We start from the raw sequence: 24,528 nt of genomic DNA, 5'->3' as shown, positions 1-24,528 counted from the left end.
TAAATTTATCAAACCATCCCCTTCTAGCCTTAAATGAATCACTTTCAGCACTCATTCCAGGGGTGTCTTTCAGGTCAGCAGCATCTTGGCTTTTTCACATATCATTGCCTCCAAAATGCTGCTGTCAATGGCTAACTGCTTTTCCTTTACCATATCAACAATGGTTTTTCTACCTCTTCAACTGCCTGTGATCATTGTTTCTTTCACATCCTTAGCAACATTAGCACTCTTGATGGCCTCTTTAATGTTTTAAAATTGTGCTAATCGTTCATTTTGCCAGCAGCAAAAGCAACAAACCTACAAAAGCATTCACAACGCAATTTCCTGAGATGCCAACAAGCTGAGGTTTATTGGTAAACTGACTGGCATTCTCTCCTTTGTTTGTGGCCTGAGAGATGTTTTTTGCCATACGGATGTATCAGTGTGAAAGGGTTGTTCAACAACCGAGACATTTTTTCCATGAATAACCAGGTTCAGAACCAAATTGTTCAAGATAGGAGACATTTGAGAACCAAGGTTTGACTGTATCTGATTCATATTTCAATGAAGTTATGAAACTAACTAGAGGCCCGAAATTTGTGCACAAAATTTGTGCACAGGTAGAGTCCCTAGGCCCGGCTGGTGATCAGGGCCAGTTAGGACCTTCCTTCCCCTGGCTGCTGGCTGCCGGGTGGGGCCTTCCTTAATTCCACGCCACCCCCTGGTCGTCAGTGCCAGAAGCCAATTTCAGCATGTCATAATTGCAAGAGTTTCATCAAAAGGTTGATGGTACTTGGGGACTCAACAAGGGCTGAATCACATATGTTATCACCTGTTGGAATGGCTAAAGGCATTTCCCCAAAACCTGAATAGGATGATTGTTTGCTGCCAGACAGCTCAGGTTATCTTAATCTATATGTTATTGCCTCCTACTGGCCAAACACCTGAACAGCCGTAGGCTATTCCCCAATCTGACAATGCCTCTGTATGAAACCCTTTGAAGTGTGTATCTCCACCTTGCCTTAGGGCAATTTGTGTTAATAAAAAGCAAGGGGTCCTGAGACAAAGAGAACTTAGCTCCTTTAGCTAAAGCTCCTCTGACCCCCAGTGCCTTTCAAAATTATCTTTCGTCTCTGGACTCCTACTTAATCTACGCACAGCCTTTCTCCAGATTGCTGAACCCTTCTTAATGCTAGAACAAGAACCCCAGCAGGTCAGCACACGTCTTAGTGAGTGGTTGAACTCCTGGTCAGTCAAACTCACGAGGGGACAATGTGCATATTAGCCTTTTATTATATAGGATGATATTAAATACAAAGTTTTAAAAGTTATAGATTTTTTTTTTTTATCCCAGTGAACCATCTATCCACTCCATACTCTGGAGACTTTACCACACTAAGCTAATTGACTATGGACCCATCCATTGGAAGTATTTAGCAAGCTTGTAGGGGTGTGTCAGAAATCTCTTTTACCTGTGACGTGGTGGCTTTCAGAAAAGCTACCCTTGTGACTGTCAGCTAAGCTACAAGACTTGGATCTAATCTGACTCAGAATGGCCCCTCCTTTTCCTCTGGTTATACATGTGAATCTTAGGATTAGTGCACCTGTGAGTTAAAAATCTCGAATCTGCAAATAGGCAAGGATGGAAATGCTTATTAACCAGCATAGTTTTTTGACATCTGACAGATGTGAAATACCTTTGGCTGATTAATGAAAATCCTTCCAACAAAGAATGCTGTATTTTTGATATTTTGACACAGAATTCAAGGGACTTCAAGGTAGCACAGATGCTTGCCCACTGAGGGTGGAGGAGAGAAATATAAGAGAGAAATCACTAAATTAAGCAACAAAGCCTTCTACCCATACCTCCCCCTCTTTTGTAAATTTTTATAATTTTGCTTCTGTGATACTACCTAGTCAATACAGAAACAACTGACTGGTTAAGTTACTTCAGATAGGACTATCAATTCATTTGAGAAAAAATATTCCCCAAACTTTCAAATGATTTGTTTGGCTAAATTGACTTATTAAGTCAAAATAATTGATCTGATTACATTGGGAAGCACACTTGATATTTTCCCCTCTCTCTAGATTTTGGATTATTTATTTATTTTTTGCCTTTCCAACATTCTCTTTTTTTCTTTATTGATTACGGTATTACATATGTGTTCTTATCCCCCATTGCTCCCCCACCCCCCTCTCATGCCCTCACCCCCCTATTGTCTGTGTCCATTGGTTAGGCTTGTATGCATGCATACAAGTCCTTTGGTTGATCTCTCCCCCTTACCCCCACCCTCCCCTACCTTCCTTCTGACGTTTGATAGTCTGATTGATGCTTCTCTGTCTCTGGATCTGTTTTTGTTCATCAGTTTATGTTGTTCATTATATTCCATATATGAGTGAGATCATGTGACATTTATCTTTCTCTGACTGGCTTATCTCGCTTAGCATAATGCTCTCCAGTTCCATCCATGCTGTTGCAAATGGTAAGAATTCCTTCTTTTTTACCGCAGCATAGATTTTGGGTTATTGATCCTTCCTCCCACCTCACCCCCACCATCTCCCTCCCTGTCCTCAAAAATAGATAAAAAAAACCCAGGAACCTATTAGCAGCTTCGTTTGTTGACAGCACAGAACTGCTTGCAGGGAACCCGTGCCTAACTCCAATGGCAAGTGACCAGCCCAGAACCCAAGTCCCTAAGCTCATTAACAGAAAGTGCTTGATCCGTTTCTCATTCAGTTGCCAAGCTCATTAGAAGTGCCCCAGGCTTAGCTGAGTATACTCAATTTTTACTAACTTTTCCCTTGGTTGTGATTAACTTGGTGCCATAATGGCTTACGTTGGAGTTATCCGATATTACACAATAGCTAGGCGACTGGCATTGCATCCTGGGCAGGATGTTGCGTCCCCCTCTGCACCAGGCACTTTCATTTGCCCTCCCACAGCCCTAAGAAGTGGGTCCTCCTACATCCCCAATCTTACAGAACAGAGTGAATAGCAATGTGCTCAATGTCACACAGAGTGTCACGGGGCAGAGCCAGGACTGAGACTGGGACTGCGGGCTCCTAAGTCCGTGGTCCTCACCCCTGTGCAGACTGCCTGCTCACGTGGTGTTGACCAGCCCAGTGTAACTCAGAGGGGGTTGGCCTCAGAAGATAATTATCCTTCTATCTCAGCGTATTCTTCTCATCGTGCTAAGACATAGTTCTCATAAATAGGGAAAGTGTGTGATCAGCAGAGAGGAGATCACACAGGAACACAGAAATGTGTGTGTCGGTAGGAAGGTGACGGCTGGGGAAGAGAGGGAGGCAAGCCACCAACTGCCGACCAGAGTCTAGCAGGTGCAAGGGAGACGTTGCACCAGGAGGAGCTGCTGTTCTGCAAAAATTGGATTGGGGAAGACCCGCTGCTGGAGGTCAGCTCCTCACTGTCGCTCCTGCACACTCAGGCTTCCCGGCAATACTGGCGATGCTACCGCCATCACGGATGCAAAGGGCACCAGGGCAGCCCAACTCCAATACAAGGCCTGCTCCCTCTGCCACAAACCAGATGAAATAAACAGACACCTGCCCTGCCAGTGTGGCTCAGTGGTTGAGCGTCGACCTATGAACCAGGAGGTCACAGTTTGATGCCCGGTCAGGACACATGCCTGGGTTGCAGCTCGGTCCACAGTGGGGGGCATAGAGGAGGAAGCCTATAGATGATTCTCTCTCATCATTGATGTTTCTATCTCTACCTCCCTTTCCCTTCCTCTCTGAAATCAATACAAATATATTTAAAACAAACAAACAAACAAACAAAAAATCGGACACCAGTGCTCTTTTCACAAGTGCAGATAACCTCATAATGGAAATGCTTATACATCAGGTTATTGGAACAAGTGGGAACAATGAGACCGGAAGCACAATGACAGCTTTTTTCTATGAGAATGTGCCTTTCACCTTTGGATGGGTGAGACCAGGACAAGAGAGGAACTGTTGGCTGCATCACCTCATTGCATCAGCCATGAATGGAGAATGTTCTAGAGGAAGAGGGAAATGTGTGCTGTTGAGGGGGTGCTCATCAGACATCCAGCAAATAGGTGATCAGTTTCTTATTGATTAATTAGTTGACGACATGTAGTATGAAAGAGATCAGGTCCTCTTTGGGGTGATGTACATTTGAAAATATTTTGTCAAATGCCTTGATTGCTGTGACTAGTGCTGGACGCCTGCCGCCAGCAGTAATCTCTGAAGCTGTCATAAGTGAGCTCACAGATCAATCCTCTGTGATTCTTAACGAGAAGTGTGCTTCAGGAGAGTTAAGAATATGTCCTTGCATCTGCACACACACAATTTATACAGGTGTATGTCTGTATACACAGCATATGTTGATATACAGTTATAGATGTGATTCACATCTGCCAATTTGGGTACTTCCATAGGGTTTTATTTTTTATTAAGATTTACCACTTTAATAAATGAATCGTTAAGATCTCAAGGTGGGTTATTTCTTGGGTATTGGAGCTTTCCTTTGATAAGAAAAGTTGTTCCACAAAGCCAAACACATTTGTATAGAGTTAAAATTAACTTCCTATTTTACCATTTGAGTTTTTACAGGGTGTGTGGAATTTCTTTGTGCAGCTCCTGTGTGGAGGAGGCAAGCTGTGCTATCTATCGCTAACAAAGCGTCTTTATTTCGTGGGGTCTGAGTTAGCCCTCTTTCCTCAGCTTTTACCAAACTCTTAACACATCTCTACAGCAGCACAATGAAATGTAATTATTTGTTTTCATTTCAAATCTTCCCCAGAGTTTAATTCTGAAATTTTAGCACAACTAAGAATCATTTAAGATATTTGTTAAAAATGCAGCCCAAGGTATTCTGATTTGGCAAGTCCAGGGCTGGTGCCCAGTATCTGTGTTTTTGAATAGGATACCCAGGCAGAGCTTCTGCAGGGAGTTATTTGGCCACAATTTGGGAAGCTGTTGACCAAGTTGTGAGCAATTCTCCAGGGCAAGGACTTTATCTTATTCACCTCTGTGTATTCCTAGGACCTGACACATGACCTCGGAAAGAGTACTGCTCATTAAGTATTTGTAAAATGGATAGATGCATGTTTGGTTGGATGGACTGACAGACAGATGGGTGGATGGATAGATGGATGGATGGGTGGATGGATAGATGGATGGATAAATCCATGGAACCAGTCTCTTTGCAAGTAGGCCTGACTGTTTGCAACCCATTAGTTGAGGTATGAACAAACTTTGGAAGTCATTCATGTCTTTTCCAAACCTTAAGGAGCATTTTAATTTTATTTTTAAATATAAATTTGTGTTTCTTTTAAAAAATGTTTTATTGATTTTTTTAGAGAGAGGAAGGGAGAGGGATAGAGAGATAGAAACATTGATAAGAGAGAAACATCATTAATCGACTGCCTCTTGCATGTTCCCCACTGGGGATCGAGCCTGTAACTTGGGCCTGTGCCCTGATGGGGAATTGAAGCGGTGGCCTCTTGGTTCCTGAGTTGATGCTCAACCGCTGAGCTACACTGGCTGGGCAAGGAACATTTTTATGTGTTTTAAATAAGAATAAATAAGTTCTTGCCTAAGTAAGAAACACTGTCACTTTTCTCAGATTTCAAAAGTCATCAAAGCAAAATTTGCACATCTTGATTATCTCATTGTTTTTGCAACTAGCTCACTGCTTGGTTAATCCTATTTCATGCAAACAAGTCAGAGATATGTTTACATCACAAATAAACTGCCTTCCAAGTGCCTTCACACTGAATTTGGATTTGAATGGTGCTAAATGTGTCTTCACATTTGGCTATTGTGGTTAATATGACCATTCATAGCATGTTTCCATATATCTTCATAACAAATGAAAACATAATTAGCCCTTATTCAAAAATAATTTGTTTTTAAAGTCCACTGATTTCTAAACGTGTCCCCCATTTTAAGAAACTCCAACATAAAAACATTCAAATTTATGGAATGCATAAATTCAGCACAAACTCACTTCAAAATTTCTTTGCTGTACCCTAGGCTGTTCACTTCAGGGGGAATTCACACAACTGGATTCTGTAACACATTTAAAATGTTACTCACTTTGCAATAATCAGACACAAGCCTTATGGGATGTAGTAGCACCTCCAGGAAGGTGATTATCTCATTGTCAGGTGATTATTTTTGGGTCTGTGTCTCATGCTCACCGTGAGTTTCTTAATGAGCTTTATCAGGTTTACCTTTGTTTCCTTAGTGTTTTAAACACTGGTGTCTAATCCTGTAAGCATTTAAAGGACATTAGTGAATCTTGCACATCTTTGCATCCCTTGAGATTCTTATTACATTGTTGGAACCCCCAAATATTTATTAAATAAATATCCTTGCTGTAGAAAGGCAGATAATTGCATGTTATGATGTATGAGTACTGCATGGCTGTGGAAGGGGAATGAAGGGTTTGAAGGTTCCTTGGATATTTCTTCTTGTTATAAAATAAGAGTGACCTTTGCAACTCCATTTAGGTTCAGCTGCTTCTGAATTACAAGGTGTTCCTCCAGGAAAGGCCATTTCCCGTCGTCTGCTCACCCCCAGGAGACCACAGAAGTTCTCTGTAGAACATATTACACTTCTTGTCCACGGCGGGCTGTCAAGCGGAGTTTTATGACGGTCCTTGGTGCTGGGAAGAATTACCGTCAGGAAGGTTCAGCTCGTTACTTCTGGTCTTCATCAGCGATTCTCCGTGGCAGTGGCCTTTCTGCAGCACACGCCGCCTCGGTGGCCGTGTCCCCCACTCCTCTTCTCTTCCCAGGGAAGCAGAGTTGAGCCTGGCAGCAGAGGGTGCCTGAGGCATCAGCCAGCAGGAACCTGTGGGACTGGGCGACTGTAGAATGAATTCAAAGAAAATGGTCTCTCTTTTGTATGTAAGATTTGCTGTGTGAGTTTTATGTATAACCAAATATTGACTTTTACAAAGTTGTTAATTACTGGGAGAGAAGTATAAAGTACAGCCATGTAGTCTATGTTAATGAGTGTGCCCGTGTGTGTGTGTGTGTGTGTGTGTGTGTGTGTGTGTGTACTTGTCTACAAATTAGCTTCCAACACTTGGCCATAAAAACAAGGATTGGGAAAGACACAATGACCAGAGTGATCTCCACTCAGGATTCTGACTCTCCCTACAAACTAATGGTACAGCTGTGTCACTGAAGGGAACGGACAGGTAGACATGGCTCCTGTGACAGGTGAACGAGGGGCTGTTGTGAATTGCCTGGTGCTAGGCCAGTGGTCTGGTTTCTTTGATGCCATGCAGCCTGTGTGCAGGCAGGAGTTTACTGCCCCTCCCTCCCCCCACCCCTCTCCTCATCATTGTCATGGAGGTGGGTGGAAGGCTTAGAGTGGAATCTATGTCACTGATTCTTTCCTTAGGTCATTCTGATTATCCATACCATCTTACTATATCGATTTCATTGTATTTAATTCCAATTTTCAACTTCCAGGAGACCTTAAGGGAGTGAATCATAAAATCTTCCAAGATGACCAGTCAGACTATAAAAAGGACCCCTTATTCATGAAGATGTGTAATCGTGGCGTTTATGTCTGAGCCACAGTCCAATCCCGGTGTCTCTGGGTCCTGTCAGTTCCATGTGCCGTGACACTGCACACAGTGCTTTCCGCTGGGACTGCCTTTGCTCTGCCTTGTCACTTAGTGTGGCCACCGTGCTTTGCACACTGAACTGGAATAGTTGCGCACATTATATCGTGTCCTGAACACAACCATCTATTTTAAAGGAGAAACAGTCAGTGAGGCAGGCCCACGTGGAGAAATATGGAGGGAGAACCACAGCTGCCAACTCTGGGGCATTTGTGTTGGGAACAGGAAGCGGATTGACAACCTGACAGTCATTTCTCCTTTCAGTCCTGCCAGCTGGTGAGCACTTCATCACAGGCCACTGCCCAAGCCAAGCCCTGCATACTTAAACTCATCCGGCCCAAAGTTAGCTGCCTGGAGCTGCACGGTTTTAACGCTCTATCAGCCAGTTCGCTGCTTCTGCTCCATAAGAACTGCATTTCAGAAAAACTTTATTTGTATCATTCTTTCCCCATTTCCAATTTCCCTTCTTCTAATTGCTGTCAAAGAAATTGACAGCATACTCTTCTCATCCCCTGCCCCCCAGGAACCCTCTACTGTATAGGGGAAGTACTAAAACAAGAACATCAGAATGATTTTGTCTAGAATGATGCAGACTTTAAAAACTGTGTGAGTTTTCCATGTGGGATGGCTTCCATGAGAACGGGGTGGGTTCCTTTAATGAGAGTCCCAGTCTCTGGATGGCTCCTGAAAGTCCGGCGTCGGGGAATGGAGAGGTGCGGTGAGGGATTTCTCAGATGGAAGAGGACAAATTGGTCGCCTCCTTTGCTCCTGCAGCCAGTGGTGCCAGATGGTGGACGGTCTCTCTGCTCCTTTGCACGGCTCGGAGGCTGCCTGCCAGCTCGCTCACACGGACGTCCCCTTCAGTCCTAACTCACGTCCACATCCCAGTCGCCAGCAGTCTCTGCAGGGCCCTGTGCTCTGGATTTGAAGCAGCATTCCTCTCCTGCGATCCTTTCTGATTCTTGGTTGGATGGCTTGTAGCTTTCCTTGCCTGCCAGCATCTCTCCTGTGCAGCCCTGACGCCAGCCTGGCCCCCTGCCCAGCCCACAGCAGCTTTTCCGCAGAGCTAACAGGCTCCCCTACTGGAAACGTGGACAAGATTTGAGTCTGAAACAGCCATGACACAGTGACAGCCACAAAGCGTCTCCCTTCCCTTCTACTGACTCAGCTCTTAGAGGAGAAGACAGAGGCCACCCTTTTGGATCCCGTTCCTGCCAACCGCTACTTTTGGGTGGGGTCGTCAGAACCTCTGTCGCTTAGAGTTTGCGAAGCGGCTCTCACAGACCAGGGGCTGTGATTTGGTTGGTCTCCCGCTCCTGTCTGCCTCCCTCCTCCCACCTGCTTCGATTACAAAAGGAATTAACACAGACAAATGAAGAAAAAATATCAGCCGGCCCCATTCAGAGTAGATTGGTGCCAAAGTTTGAAATATTTCCAGATCAGTCCTTTCAGTAAGAAAGAGAGCTTTCCTCACCTTGAGCTGAGCAGGTACTGTCCCCACAGGTTGTCCTCGTCCTGCTAAGACGGAGGGAGCACTCATCTACGACCGGCACCCACCTATCGCAGGCCGCGTGCAAAAAGTATTCCCAACAACAACACACAAAGGGTTGGGATGATCTACTTTTGACATAAACTGTGGCATCACGTTCGCTCTCTTGCATTCTAACGCGGGTTCCTGAGAGAGCTAGGACACTGACCGCCAATTGGAAAGGGAGCATGTCGTACATGGGATTGTCAGCCTTCACGTGTTCTGTGGCCCCAAGCACGGTGGTCTAGAATTCAACGGGCATCATCCAGAAAACCACCTGTCCTATGGCACTACTTCCCGCAGCGAAATGGGCCAACCTGTCTCATTTACTCATTAAACAGCCCTATGGTTTGGGCTTCGGGGTGAAGGAGAGTGATTCATCCGACTGGGGTCTTCGGGGCCTGGTGTTCCCTCATTCTCTCTGGGGTCGCAGACCTGCAGAGGCCGTGCTCGCGGTGCCCTGGGCGGGTCTGGGCCGGGTGGAGAAGTGCCTGCCGTGTCCAGCTACACTTGTGACTGGTAGGAACCTGGCGCAGTTGGGGTTAGGAAGCCCGTCCTCAGGGCACCCGAGCCGGGTTCAGCATCTCCATCAGCAACCAGCTGACGTTCTGATCCCCGTCTACCCGGCGCCTCCATCTCAACTGGGTGAGAAGTCAACTGGGAAAAGAGGTCAGATTTTAAAAATGTGTTTCTGCCAACACACGGCTTCGGTTCGCTGTGTTCTCCGCATGGGTCAGACTTTGGGTTTTCTTCCATTTGTGGGTCTTGGTTCAGACAGAGAAGGTGCTGTCTGCCTGGTGTCCAGGCACAGGCTGCTGGAGTTATTATCTCCTTGGAATCTGAAGAGCCAAGTAGAATTTTGGATAAAGATGCCTCTAGGTTTACTAGACATGGCGTCTATACAAAGTGAATTCAGGGCTTTTCTTCCTGCAAAGTCACTGAGGCCCCCTCCTAAAATCCAAGTTTTGAGGGGGAAACTTCACGTCATGAAACCAGCAAGGTACCACCCTGCTTCTCCCACCCGCTTGTCCCCGTCCTCGGGCAAGTCTCCCCCTTCCACAGGACCTGGGCCTTCTCTATCCAATTAGGGGCTGGGTCCGTGGTTCTAAGGTGCTACCCTTGTCTGACTTACTGGCTGAACCAAAGACCAAGTCACAGGACAGGAGACATGGACGTCGGTCACTTAGCCTTCCCAGGCCACTGCCCTCGGCCGCAGAGGTGCTCAGCCCCTCCGTCTGTGGAGAAGCTGCCCATCTCACAGACCAGGACACGCAGAGGTTTTGCGTGAGTTGCCCAAGGGCACCCAGCTGTATGAGGTGGAGCTGGATTTAACCTGGTTGTCCCTCAGGTTTCTAAAACTCGATGCCCTAAAACCACACTGCAGTCTCTGTCCCACTCCTCTCCATCCCCGCGCACACCCTGAGGCCTTGCCCGGCCACAGGATTCCTCAGGGGCTCCCACAGCTGCAAACAACTCCTCTGGGAAGACCCAGGCCCCCTGCAGCCGCTGATGCCTCTCTTTCCAGCGGGCACTGCCAACTCGGCCCTGCGCTGTGACACACACCCTCCCCCGGCCTTTCCTCATGCTGTTCCAGTCGTCTGGGGTGTTTCCAGACCTGCACGTCAAACTTGCCCTCCTCTGGTGAGGCTTTTCTTCTTCCCTCATTTCATCAGATTCCCCCACCCTTCACTTTCCCACACTCTACCTGTGACGCCATTCCCACAGCAAAGGCCCCTGTAGCTGATGCCTTGTCCTCCCGGGGGGCACTTGTTTCCTGGCCCTCTGGAGGTTCCAGGCATGGGGACCCCAGTCTGAAGGCCTGAAGTGCCTGAGCCTTCCTGCCCTCTGATGGTTGAGGCTCAGATGTGTCCCTTCTAGTGGGGATGAGGTTCTGTGGGAGGAAGGCCAGTTGCTGCATAGCTGCCTCCATGTCCTGGGCATTCCAACTTCCTGTCTCCTGGCGATGGGGGCCTGAGTGACACTCCATGGGTGCTGCCGGCCAACACGGGTGTTTAATGGAAGCATCCTATTCACTCCAGCTTCTCAATCTAGATAAATGAATCAAAACTCTCCCCAAACCAGGCAAACTGAGTCATCTTACCAAATACTCTTCCTTTTACTGACGTTGACACCATCGTGCATGGCTAAGCCGTGGAGAGACGCGCCCTGTGGGCAGAAGACGGCGTCTCCACTGCCTCCTTGGAGTCACCACCGCAGGGAAAGTGCCCACCGTACAGCAGCCTCTCCTGCTTGGGGTTTGTGGAGTGGCTTTTGTTCTGAAGGCTTACATTTTAGTGCTCGCACAGTTCCACTGGGCGCATGAATTTAGAAAAATGCATTTCAAAAATGTTTAATTGTGGTGCTATTGTCACAAATTGTAGTTCCACCCTCCATCGTTGAGCCCTAGCAGGTGCAGATGGAGGTGACAAGATGGGGAGGGGGCCGGAGGGCACGTGAGCTCAGAGAGGTCCAAGTGACAGGAAGGACAGTGACACTGTGGACCAGGTTTCACTGGGAGAACAGGGGCAGTCACTGAATTTTACTTAAAAAAAAAAAAATACAGCCGTTTGAGGAGGGAGAAACTAGATCTGAACGTCGCTGAGTCCTTGCATTCCAGACTGCTCCAGAGATCCGAGGGTGGAACAGACATGAATGACCTCAGGATGCAATGGATTTAAACAGCCTTGGACACACAGCCGGTCTGCAAGCCTTATCAAGGCGAGAGAATCGGAGTGGGCTTCTCCCTCATGTCCCCCTCTGGTGAGGTGGGGAGGGCCTGGGGACAGCCACAACCAGCACAGATCGCCGTGTCACCTCAGCTTCCGCCGCCTGCTGCTGTCCCCAGTGCTTCCTTTGGTTTGGGAGACTAGACTGTAATGGAAAACACGGCTGGAGTGAGAAAATACAAGCTCTGGTTTTGGACAGAATGCTACAGATTGTGTGTCAACATGATGGCGTGTTTGTGTGTGTTACTCTTAAATGTTATACAGTCAGTGGCTGCTAGCATATTGAGCCCATGTTGTACATAGTGTGCTGGCATATGGGCCTCTCGCACCGGCTTCTGTTTGCATGGAGCACGACGGCAGAAAGCGAACATCTACTCACAGTCTTGTCTTTTCAAGTCGAGGAAACTGAGGCCCAAAGAAGCCCAAAGGCCTCTTAGTGCGGCTAAGGGCAGCCGAGGCCCCGGGTCCCACCTCCCCAGCCAGCCTGGGCCCCCGGTTGGTATTTTAGAAGATGCACCCCCTCCCACTCTCTCCCCCTGCCCCCCCTCACCCCCATGGGATTAGAGGAACGAATCTAAATGTTTCTTGGAGCATTTGCCCCGCCTCCTCCCGATGACCTGTGTGTGCACCTGTGCCACATGCCCACAGCCAGCGTCCCTGGAGTAAGAACGACAAACACTTAACAGGAGTTCTCTGTGCCAAGTGCTATTCTAAGCACTTTGCATATATTAACCATTTCATTCTCCCATTATACAAGGTAAACACTTTCATGATCACCCACTTTACAGGCCAGGAAACGAGGCACCGAGAGAAAGGGGTGCGGCCCCACAGTGAGTGAGGGCGCAGGCGGCCTGACTCGGGAGGCCATGCCAACTCCCACCTCCCACGACCATGTTCACCCCCTGACCCAGGATGGGAGTCTTGTGACCTGTCAGCTGCCCGAGACGGAAATGCAAACACACAGGTCACAAAGCCCAGGACACGACGTCTATGCTCAGATCGTCTGCTCATTCTCTGCCAGAACCTGGGTAATCCTGGAGGCACTCCCGTCAGGCCCAGCACATAGTACCTGCTGTATACATGCCCACTGACACGGCACTTACGTAGAATCACATCTATGCAGAGCACCCAATGCAGGGGTGGGCAAAACTAGGCTTACAGTTGTTCATATGGAAAAAATATATCATACAAAATTAACTCTGTTTCACATACTACAGCTGTGAACCTACTTTTGCCCACCCCTGTATACTGCTACTGTATGTGCACCAGGATGGCTGAAAGGGGGACTGAATAAATTCCGGGTAATTGAAAAGTGAGGGTGGAAAAGTGAAGGGAGGGACAGAGACAGAGGTACAGAGAGACCGAAAGAGACAGAGATACAGAGAGAGACAGAGACAGAGAAACAGAGATAGAGAAACAGAGAGATACAGAAAGACAGAGATCAGAGAGACAGAGATACAGAGGGACAGAGACAGAGAGACAGAGATAGAGAGAAAGAGAGATACACAGAGAAACAGAGACAGATATATGGAGAGAGACAGAAATAGAGAGAGGCATAGATACAGAGAGAGACAAAGATACAGAGAGAGACAGAGACAGAGAGAGATACAGAGAGACAGACAGAGAGACAGATAGACAGAGGTTGCATATGGCCCCAGGGCACTCATGGTGGTTGGTGGGAGTGACTACCAGATAGTCTGATGGGAAGAACATTCCTTGCAGCTTCCTGAGAGTCTAAAAGCTCCAAGGATGGAAGCCGGCCTTAATGCTTCTCAAGGCATCACCACTGCCTGCTTTGCTCACGCTTCCTCAGGAAGGGGCCGGGGCCTGGGTGTGGGTTCCCCACGGGGCCTGTGGGAGCAGAGCTCTAACTCCTGAGAAGGCCCTGCCCCCTGCAGGGCGAACACTGGGCAGGCGCACAGCAAAGTGCCTCTCAGGCCCGCAGCTGTCCCAGCAGCAGCTGCCCAGCCATGCTGCATCTGCAGCCGGCCGCCCTGTCCCTGTGGCCGGAGCTTGTGCCACCGCGTGGCCTAGCCCAGACATGGCCTCTGCATCGTGGCTGGCGGCCCTCCCACACAATCCTGCTCTGGCCTGCACGAGTCACAGACCTCACTACCTCTCACCTAGGACACTCCCTGCACCCCATCATTCTCTTGCCTCCTGCTTCCCAGGGAACCAGAGCTCACGTGGGAAGACAAGAGTTTGGAATGTGAGGCCTAGGAGAAGCAGAGACAAGGTTCCAGTTCGCCCTCTTGGACCCAGTGTGCACAGCCCACCATGCATCACCCATGTAGATCAAGCATGTCAAACTTGCGGCCTGCAGGCCACATGCCTTGTTTATTTGGCCCGTGTTAGCCTTTGAGTTTGACATGCTTGATGTAGATGGAGCAGCTGTAGGGCTGCTCAGTCAGCACCACGGGGAGCTCTTCGCTCCATCCTGAGAATTGAGGTCTCTTTACAGGCAGCTGGCCTCCCTGTGGGACTCCTGGGGCCTTGTGGGGAGCAGAGGCCAGAGACCAGATGCAAATAGCAACACACCCCCACAGCCCAGGACAGCACAGAGGGTGAGGTCACTGCTGGGCCAAGGAGCTGAAGTTTGCAAGGGACAAGGCCCTTCCAAGATGTTGCAAATGGCAAGCTTGGACCCCTCCCTTCCCTGCGTTTCTTCCCCATCTCTCACTGGCACCCTGCAGCTGCCAGGCGCCGCTCCCGCTCTCTTGGCCAGTCTTCTTTGCTGTCTCTGGCTCCTTGACATGCTGGCATTCTCCCATTGGCCGTCCCTCTCCTTTCAGTGTAAGAACGTGTCCCCGAGGAAGAGGGGACCTGGCCGCCCAACAAAGCCCGACAAAGACGGGCAGGCTCTGTGCTGACGGAGGTGGTCTCCCAGTGTGGGGGCCATTGGCGAGCTCCCAGCCACCCCGGGCTCCGAGGGGGGTCAGCCCAGTGAGAGACCCCCTGACAGAGAGTTCTGAATGTGCCCCAAGTCCGCCCCACCCTGAGCTCGGGTGTTCCATCTGCGGGACTCAGCTGTGGGAGTGGGACCCTGGCCCTGGGAGCCCACTGTCCGATCATGCGGCCAAGCTCTGGGACCTCTCAGTCAGTCAGCGCCTCTTGCTCCCTGTCTTGAACGAGCAACACGCACCCTTGAGTCACTGTCACGGTGCCCAGTCACACGGCACTGCGTCTCCTGAACAGGCCTGTGCAGGTGCTGGAGTCGGGGCAGAGGCAGGCCGGCGTCTGAGGGCTCCCTATGGTCCTCCCGGGCCCACCCTCGCCAGCTGGACTCTGGGCAGAGGACTTAGCTTTCCCGCACCTCAGTGTCCTCATCTGGGTGGCGGGAGCGTGAACGTGCCCCTCCCAGGTGTTTATGAGGCTTGACAGTGTTGTTGTATGTAAAGCACCTAGAACAACACGGGGCCCAGTGAGCCGGAGAATCTCAGCTCCTAATAAAATCTCCCCATAGTCACCACCGTCACCAGCGTGAACCGTGGCTGCAGAGTGAGGACACAAGTGGGAAAGCCTGCTTTATAGACTCTGCTTAAGAAATACTAACTAGAAAAAAAAAGAAAAAAGAAATACTAAGTACATTTGAAAATGCCAACCAGTATTGAGAACACACAGACTTAAATACAGATTTAGCTCTTACCAAGACGTCACCAAACTTGTTTCAGTAGGAAGTCAGATAGTAGAGGCTACTCTATCAATGTGTATTGTGCATGGTACATCGTGGTATAGGTGTTTACTTATAGGTGCATCTTGTATATACATTGTGTAAACGTGTATTGTATAAATGTTTATTGTATCACACTTTATATGTATTGTATAAATGTACTGTTAAGCATCTACAAAGCCTGCAAAACCCTCACGAAGGAGGGATTTTGGAAGATATTTCCGTTCGTAATGACAGTGAAGTAACACTGTCACTGTCGTTCCTGCCATCAGTGCTTCTGAGGGAACAGGGACCCGGTGAAGGACTGGCTGAGCAGGGGATGTCGCTCTGGCATCGGCCGCTGTTCCAGGGTGCCCTCGGCACAGGGCGGGCAGTGTGAGGCCCAGTGTGTGCGGCTTCCACATCAAATCACTTTTCATTGAAGCTTATTGAAAGTTTGAGGAGCCTCTACTGTTAATCTGTTACAGCAATATTAATGACCAGTCCTGCTTTACAGCGGCTAGGGCGCTGCGTCTACTGAGCGAGTAGATTAGCGGGAGTATGAGATTAGAAAGGCAGTCTGTCAAGTGACCAGAGGCAGCCGGGCACCCTGGTGTTTGGAAGAAGGAAGCCGGATTTTTGTAACCATCCTGTGAGTGCCTGCAGCCAGCTGTCACGCACGGAGCAAGAGCCGGTCCTCCATCTAACTCGGCAGCTAGTTCTGGGGGTGGACTCCATGGAATGGGGCCAATGCAGGAGTTCTGATCCAATTTACTATGAAATGCTGAAAATTAAAAATAAATTGTCTCCTTTACGTTAGTTATATAATCCCGTGGTTTCTGCCCCTCCTAGAAGAAACAGGTGATGCTTCATGATGTCTCCCCCTTTGTAGCGTTAGCTTGACTTTTCCTCACTTTCTGTTTACTCCCATCACATGTATGTTATTCTCCCCAATGACCCGTGGCAAGGGAACATAGAGCTATGCCTTTCTGGGTGAATTTAATGCTGTTATGAATTAAACTCTTCTCATGATAAGAGCTGGGAAATTAAGGATAAAGGTGTAAATTGTGTGGTTTTCTTCTTCTTTTATTTTAAAATGACACTTCCAGGAAATAGGCATTTGTAATCGGACTTGGTCTTATTATTACTCCCAAGTATCTCGTGAAGCTAGAGGAATTCTGTGCCAGAGGAGACAGCACTGCCGGTGAAGAAGGTGTCTGAGGGGCTCTGCCCAGCTGCCTGCTGGTGCACTGGGCGAGCAGTGTAGACCCTGCCCAGTTAGGTCTGTACTGCGGTTTAAAAAAATCAATAAAGCCTTGGTCTCAGCATTCTGGCTTTGAGACCCAAAGTCATATCTCGTGAAATCATAGGAGCAGAACTAGCCTCATTCTGAGAACCAGAATCCTGGAGAAACCAAGCCCTGTGATCTTCATCTTTATCAAGAATATCATTCTTTAGACATCACTCTTCCAAGATCGAGGCGGAAACAAGTTGGTGGGAAAAGGACACCAGTGTTACCTGGGAGGAGGGGCTGCTTCTCTCTTTCCAGAAAGTCGCTGATTGGACGACGAGTGCAGTGGCACCGACCGCTTTACCTGAGGGGCGTGGGGAGCGATGCTTAGTCAGGATTGTCTTGATGATGAGCAAGCGCCCAGCCCGCTCTGCTGGTCCTGCCATGGTCCGGCTCCCCAGGCCGAGGCCGAGAGCCCTGATGAGGTTCCAAAGGGCAGGTTACCTGTCAGTGCCGTCGCCTGAGCCACCTGCCTGAGAACCACGGTGCAGGGCCCTGGCCCTCCCTCTGGCACCGCCTGCATTTCGTGCATGACCTAGGCACTGTCACGTTTGAAATGTTTTTTTTTTTTGTTGGTGTTCAATATTACTTAAGTCGGTAACATTACTTAATCTCATTACTTCCCTACAGAGGTAACCACGAGGGCTGGTTCTGAAGCTTCATTCACACAAGACCGAGCCTTTGGGTAAAGCATTGTACAGATCCACATTTGCTTCTGTACACGTGTGACCAACACGAGTGTCAGAACCAGACGCTGGGCCTGTCGTTCCCTGGGTAGGGCAGAACCCGGGACTTGGGGCAAAGGACATTAACGATTGGTGTCGGTACCCAAGTTCCTGAAATTACGTCTCTCCATGGTCGGCTGTCTGCCTCCCTCCGGGTGGCCTTGGGGAGTGTCCTCCACGGTCAGTGGCGGGGGGACCTGCCTTCAGGGAGTGTGAGCGGTGGTTCTGGGAGCCCAGCCAGGACAGGGTGTCCGACCTGCTGTCCCCGAGCAGGTGCTAACAGTGCAGCTAGGCAGGACGGCGAAGGGTCCTGCACTGGGCACGGGAGCTCAGGGCCACGGTGCCAGCAGGACCCGCAGGACCAGCAGGACCAGGCGCCTGCTGCATAGACCAGTGATGGGCAACCTTTGGAGCTTGGTGTGTCAAACTTCACCAAAAAACTGAGCATAACTCGGGTAGTGTGTCACTTTGAGGAACAAACATTATTTCGCAAATGTTTCATCCTCAGGAGCAGCAAATGTTTCATCCTCGGCATGCGGCCGCCTCAGCGGCCGCGTGTCATCAGAAATGGCTACGCGTGTCAGTGCTGACACGCATGTCATAGGTTCGCCATCACTGGCACAGACAGTGTTGGGCCAAGCAGGAGAGCAGAGCAGCCTTTACAGGGACTCTTGGAATTGCTTTGTAAAGATCAGTCCCTGCATCCAGACCGTGTGCAAGACAGGATTCGAATTTAATGAAGCCGCTGGTGGCGCCTGGTCCTGGGTCCCCTGACCCACTGGGCCCCACCCAGCCCGGGGATGGGTCGAGGGCACGGTAACGAGCCTCAGGACGGCAGTGCCCGGGCGTGATGGATGGCCCTCAGCCCTCTCGCTGCTCCGAGCCCTCCATCATCCCGCCGGGGTGGTTAGCAGACTGTCAGAGAAAAATAATTCAGCAGCCGTGGCTTTAACTGATGTGCTGCTTCCTGGGGTCAAACGACTGTTACGAAGCAGCGGGGCTGCCCGGCCCCTCCACCGCGCGAGCTCGGGGGTGACGACACGAGAGGAACGCGTCTCGGCTGCAGCTCCCTGACACCCCTCATCGCTCGTTTGGGGTGGGTGGGTGGAGAGTGGGTACAAGGGGGAACGAACGTTTCTTACTGAACAGGAAATGCGGGCGTGAGGGCCCTTGGTGGGGTGGCCACGCCGGGGAACGACAGGCCGGAAGACGAGGGGACACACCACTGCGCGCCCTGCAGGGGGGCTTTCCGGGGAAGGAGGTGGGAGGACAGGTGATGTGGAGGCCGTGGGCCCCCTGGGCTCATCCAGCTTGCGGGGGGCACAGTGGCTTCCTTGGGCGTGGTGGCAAGCTTAAGCTCCAGTTAACGGAGAAACAGGACCAGAAGGAAAAAGAGAGAAAACAGTGTAAAATGGAGGTGCCAGGAAGGAGAAACGAGGCTGAATTCTTCTGGCAGGAGGTGCTCAGGGACCTCCGATCCCCAGCTTCTTGCAAATACCCCATTTTAAAAAAAGTATATTTTATTGATTTTTTACAGAGAGGAAGGGAGAGGGACAGAGAGTTAGAAACATCGATGAGAGAGAAACATCGATCAGCTGCCTCCTGCACACCTCCTACTGGGGATGTGCCCGCAACCAAGGTACATGCCCTTGACCGGAATCGAACCTGGGACCCTTCAGACCGTAGGCCGACGCTCTATCCATTGAGCCAAACAGGTAAGAGCGCAAATACCCCATTTCTATGCGGATTGTGTGTTATTTGAGGGTGGGCTGAAAGGCAAGACAGATGGAGATGATGGTCTAAATCCCTTCAACCTGCTCTCGAGAAGGTTCAACAAATATGTGAAAATGACTGACGGCGCTGGGGGCAGAGACAGCAGGAGAAACAGCCGTCCCTCGATTGGGCTCTTGCTGGACGGTCTCCCTCACTCAATGAGCGGTGAGCAGAGGACCCCGTCCCATCAGTACTTACTGAGCTGTGACTCAGCTCGAGGCATCTGTCCTGCGCGTCAGGTTTGTTCGCTGTGGTGTGTCCTTCCTGCTCCCTGAGTTCTGGGCGGCACCCTGCCTCCTTCCACTGACACGAGGCTTCCCAAGGTGACTACACGTTCTGTCCCAGGAGCTGGGAGGTAGGTGATCGGGACAGTCATGGCAGCAACACCTTACAGTTACTGGGGACTTACCTGCACGGCGTTAAGTGCATTTGAACTATGTCCCTCCCCACAATTGACACCAACGTGAATAAAGATACTTTCCTGCCTCGACTACATTAGTGATGCCTACCGGCAATTCCGAAAATGCTAAGACAAAAGGTAATTTGCATATATAAGCAGCTACAAGACTTGGAAGGACAAGGGTAAGACTCGTTCCTGACACGTGGACGGCGCTATGAAAGTGTTTTTCCGCATGAGCAAAGGGGAGCCAGCGTGAGAAAGCAGACCTGTCACTGGTGTGAAAGGGCCGGAGGGAGGTTGCTGACACCAGGTCCCAGCCTGCCCTTGTTCAGAGCCCTCTGCTCCCAGGGGAGGGTTGGACCCTCTGACTTCCCCTCGGTGTGGCTGCACCTGGCGTCCCGCCTGCCACTCAGGCCCCTGCCTCTGGGTGGAATCACTGGGTCGATGATTCCCATTCATTTCCCTTCCTCCAGCCTCCCCAGCGAGACACTCCACCCAAACTGCTACCTGACATGCATTTCACCTCCTCCAGTCCTCCTGCTGCAGAACGCTCAGCAACCAAGTCGCAGCTGCCAGCTGTCCTTCCCTGTCAGCCCATCTGGGGGCGGGCCCTGCCCTCACCCCGCCCTGTTTCCTGCCATTGGTGTCACCACGGACAACACCTGACTTCACTCTTCCCCCTCCCCTTTGCTAAGTCCGAACGCTGACATTCTTTCTTTATGTGCACAGGATTCTCTCCCCTGAAGGCTGACAAATGTTCCAATGGTGAGGCTGGGCCGGGGCTGAGCTGGCTGTTCTGGGAGAGGTGTGTGTGGGCGCTCTCTACTTACAGCGACTGGAGCAGGGGGCTGCCTGCTGCCCGTCCCAGCTCATGGTCTCCTAGCATCCGGGAGATGCCACCTGCCGGGAGCTACCTGAGAATTCTCACCTGGGGCAGGAGGTGACTTTTGCTCCTGCTGGGCACGTGGCCGGGCAGCCGGATGTCGAAGAGGGCCTGGAGGGCCGCCTGCGCCGCCTGGCCCTTGGCCAGCTTCTTGCTGCGTCCCGAGCCTTCGAACATCCTGCCGTCCACGCTCACGGCCATGACGAAGCTGCGCGGCCGCTGCCTGTCGGCAGGCTCCGAGAGGCACACGTAGCGCAGGCCGGCGCGCAGCTGGTTCAGCACCACCACCGGGTTCCTCTCGCCCGGGGCCACCAGGTCCAGCGTGCGGCGCAGCAGCCGTCCCCGCCGGCAGACGGGGGACAGCAGCTCGGGCTCGGCGGGGCGGTGGCCCGGGAAGGCTGCGCTGGGTGCCGACGGCTCGAACTGTTTGAACAGCGTGTCGGGGAAGTCGGCCTGGTCGGAGGTGAAGTCCGTGCAGGGGCTGGGACTGCTGCCCATGGCCAGGTGGGCCTGGCAGGCGTTGGGGAACTGCACGAAGGAGCGCAGGGCCAGCTCGGCGGCCCGCATCTTGGCCTTCTTCTTGGTGGGCCCCGTGCCCTCGAACGTGAGCCCATTCACTTCCACCGCCACAGCGAAGACGGGCGCGTGCACCGGGCCGGTCTGGGACACCATCCGGTACTGCAGGCCGGGCCGCAGCTCGTGCAGCTGCACCAGCGCGTTCTTGGGCGTCATTGACCACGAGAGCGTCTTCCAGATCAGCTGCAGTTTGCAGAAGTGGCCACTGTTGCCCTCCTCCAGAGGCCTTTTCCTCTTCACGCCAGGCGCACCGCCTCGGGCTCTGTCGCCCGCGGGCAGTGGCCGTGCCTCCAGGTTGCTCACATTTCGGTTCTCCTTCACGTCTGCGCTGCTGGTACCTGGAGGTGAGAACAGACAGCGGTGACCAGGGGTCTCAGCGCGCGGAGACAGACACCTCTGCGGACGGCGCTGTGCACAGGAGCCCAGCCACTTCCTTTCTAGGCTGACAGGAGTTACTAAGCTTCCCTGAACGTGGGGCCGACTGCTCAGGACGAGGGAGGACACCCAGCCCTGAGCGGTTCCTGCATTTCTGAGAATGTGGCGTGTGGATGTGGTGAGCCTGACCTGCTCACAGGGGCTCCCACCTGCTCTGAGTGTGGCTGAGATGTTGAGGGGTCGAGGCCAGCTGAGCACAGGCCCTCTGCCCCCCGCTACCGAGGCCTCCCCAAAACCGAATCACAGGTGGCCCTTTCTTTCTAGCAGCTGCAGGCAGCGCTGAGAGCCACAGGGGCCTGCCCTGTGTGCAGACTGGTAACTGAACTGTGGCGCGATCATAGGATGGAACGCTCAATAGCGCTCACGGTTGATGAGCCAGGTTTACCTGCTTCATCGTAGAGGAAGCTCAGAAGCATAATGTTGCATGATAAAAGCAACTTGCAAAGTAATACATAGAGTGCGATGCCATTAATATAAATTGTAACAACACAGGCGCTGCATGTAGTCTGTGGGATCAGACACAGTGGTGGAGCTTAGATGCTAACCTCCTGGGAGGCAAGGAGGGAACGGAATGGGGGCCCAGGTGGAGGCTTCATTTGTATCTGTGATGTTTTAATCATTTGCAAAAAAATTGATATGCGGTAAATTTAGCAAAGTCATCACTTGCAACCTATACGTGGTGGACGTGTGCAGTGATTTAGCTTTTCTGGACAGGCTCTCGGCGCTCTTGGACCACGCTTCGCCAATGAAACTGTTCTGTTTAGCAAACCTCAGCTTGGCTCGTCACAGAACCGCAGGACCAGAGTCCCTGGCGAAGAGGCTTTTGGAATGCTGACCCAGTGTCCTATGAAACGCTCCAGGATGACGGTCCCACCGTGCAGTTCCCTGTCACCGAGCCCACGAGCACCTTTCTTATTCCTCACATCTCTGCGGCGGTGGGTGGCACAGCACCATTTTCTGGGAGTGGAAACGGAGGCTCAGAGAGGCGGACCAGCTGGATAACTGGCGGAGACGCGATTTCACCCTGGGGATGCCTTGCTGCTCTGAAGGTGAATGTATGGGCACAGACAGTGCCACATTCCTTGGCCATTTCACAGGGACGCCCGCCTCTGGGAGGGAATGAAGTGCTGGGAGTACACAGCCCACCATTCTAGTGGGTGGATGTGTGAGGCAAGGAGTCAGGGCTGGGACCCCACACAGAGCCGGGACCCCACGCAGACACACCCTGAGCCCTTTGATTTCTCCGTGGGAATCAGGATCTCAGGGGCTCCGGGCGGCTGGGCAGCAGGTTGGCAATGAGTTTTCTCTTGTGAAGCAAGTGGGAACTGGGGGTGAGTTTTACAGCCAGCCCGCAGCTTATAAATGGACGTTGAGCACTTTCCCCTCAGCCTGGCCGGAGCTGGAGAGACCCTCATCCTCATGGCTCTGCAGTGGAGAATACTAATGAGAAAGTACCAACGGGTGCCTCGGCGCGGTGCCTCACTCTGGGTCCCGGCTGTGCAGAACCGTCCGCTGCGCATGGGCTCCGTTCTCTTGCGAGGCGGCTCTGCTATATGTCCCCTGGTGGTTTGTGTCTGTAGAATGTTAGGTCTGTCACGGTAATTCTGTCCAAAGGAGTGAACCTGAGCCTTCCATAAGTTAGAGGTGGATGGCATCGCTCACAGACTGTTTTGCAGGAATAATTACCTGCAGGTATCGAGCGCCGACTCAGCCCCTCTCTGCGTCATTACGCGCCTGGGTCCCGCAGCCAGGAGCTCCGCCATATGGGGTATCTCAGGCCCAGGGCAGTGGGTCGGATTAACCACACAGCTTCCCAGATTAAACATAACGATGGAAAAAAAAAAATAACCCGGCCAAAAAGCTCCACAGCAGATTGCCTGAAACTTGCTGGGTGCTCTAATTTCTTATTGATTTCTCACGATGTGGGGATGGAGGGAGCCGCGCGTGTGATTAAGGTGGCCGGCGTATCAGATGACCTCGGCCGCCTTTTCAAGTAGAAAGGTTTATCTTGGAGCAACAGCCCTCACGGTGGGGAACTTCCCCTCCCCTCCCGGGATTGCTTCTGGGCTCTTCTCTCCCACACACTCAGTATCCGATGACGATGGCCATTATTAGTTTTCAACGGCCTAGACATGATGATCAGACGGTGGCACGAAGCGTCCTTCCAAAATGATCACTATCTAATAACTGATAACAATGCAGAGCTCTGGCCTTCTCCTGGATACACGAGCTACAATCTCTGGGGCGATGTTACCTACTGGGTTTTGCAAGTGAGCAGATTGGGGGCCCAGCTCCCTCCAGCACAGCCCACATGCTGGTTTCCGCTGGGATGCTAACCAGGCAGGGTGGAGGGGGGGAGGGCCGTGGCCACTCCACTGGCTCTGGGGAAAGCCCTCTCCATCCTTCCTGTAGGTGTGACCTTGGACAAGTCTCTTAAACTACCCACACTCCATTTTCTTAAGATGGAAAATGTGGGTTTTAATAACGCTTGACTTATAGGATTATTATGAAGTTGAACTAAAGGAACACGTATAGTAGGCTCAGGGAAAGCCCTGACACATCAGAAAAGAGTGTTGTTCCCCCTTATTGGTGGGGGGTACATTACAATACCCTCAGTGGCTGCCTGAAAGCTCAGATAGTACAAACCCTATATATACCATGTTCTTTCCTATACATACCTACCTATGACAAAGTTTAGTTTATAAATGAGGCCCAGAAGAGATTAACAATAACAAATAATAATAGAACAATTATAACAAATATACTGTAATGAACATCAGGTGGATATATCTCTCTCTTTCTCTCTGATAACCTATCTGATAAGTGACTAACGGGCATTTTGGGGAGAAAGGGTGGAATTTTATATATCACTAGCAGCCCGTTTGCACGAAGATTCGTGCAATAGACCTTCATTCACCTGGCTGCCTGCACCA

At 50.9% G+C, this 24,528-nt stretch overlaps 1 protein-coding gene across 1 annotated transcript in view; it reads right to left on the bottom strand.

The window, feature by feature from the left end:
• The window catches only part of ADARB2 (adenosine deaminase RNA specific B2 (inactive)), a 151,607-nt gene that overhangs the window by 120,084 nt on the left and 6,995 nt on the right, over window positions 1–24,528 (bottom strand). Inside the window, exon 3 of the mRNA XM_028158691.2 lies at window positions 20,630–21,498. Coding sequence (XP_028014492.2) covers window positions 20,630–21,498 — 869 coding nt within the window. The remainder of the gene's footprint in view (window positions 1–20,629; window positions 21,499–24,528) is intronic.

This window comes from Eptesicus fuscus, chromosome 2 (assembly GCF_027574615.1).
Source record: "Eptesicus fuscus isolate TK198812 chromosome 2, DD_ASM_mEF_20220401, whole genome shotgun sequence".
Classification (NCBI taxonomy): domain Eukaryota; kingdom Metazoa; phylum Chordata; class Mammalia; order Chiroptera; family Vespertilionidae; genus Eptesicus; species Eptesicus fuscus.
This window is presented reverse-complemented; position numbering and strand designations above follow the sequence as displayed.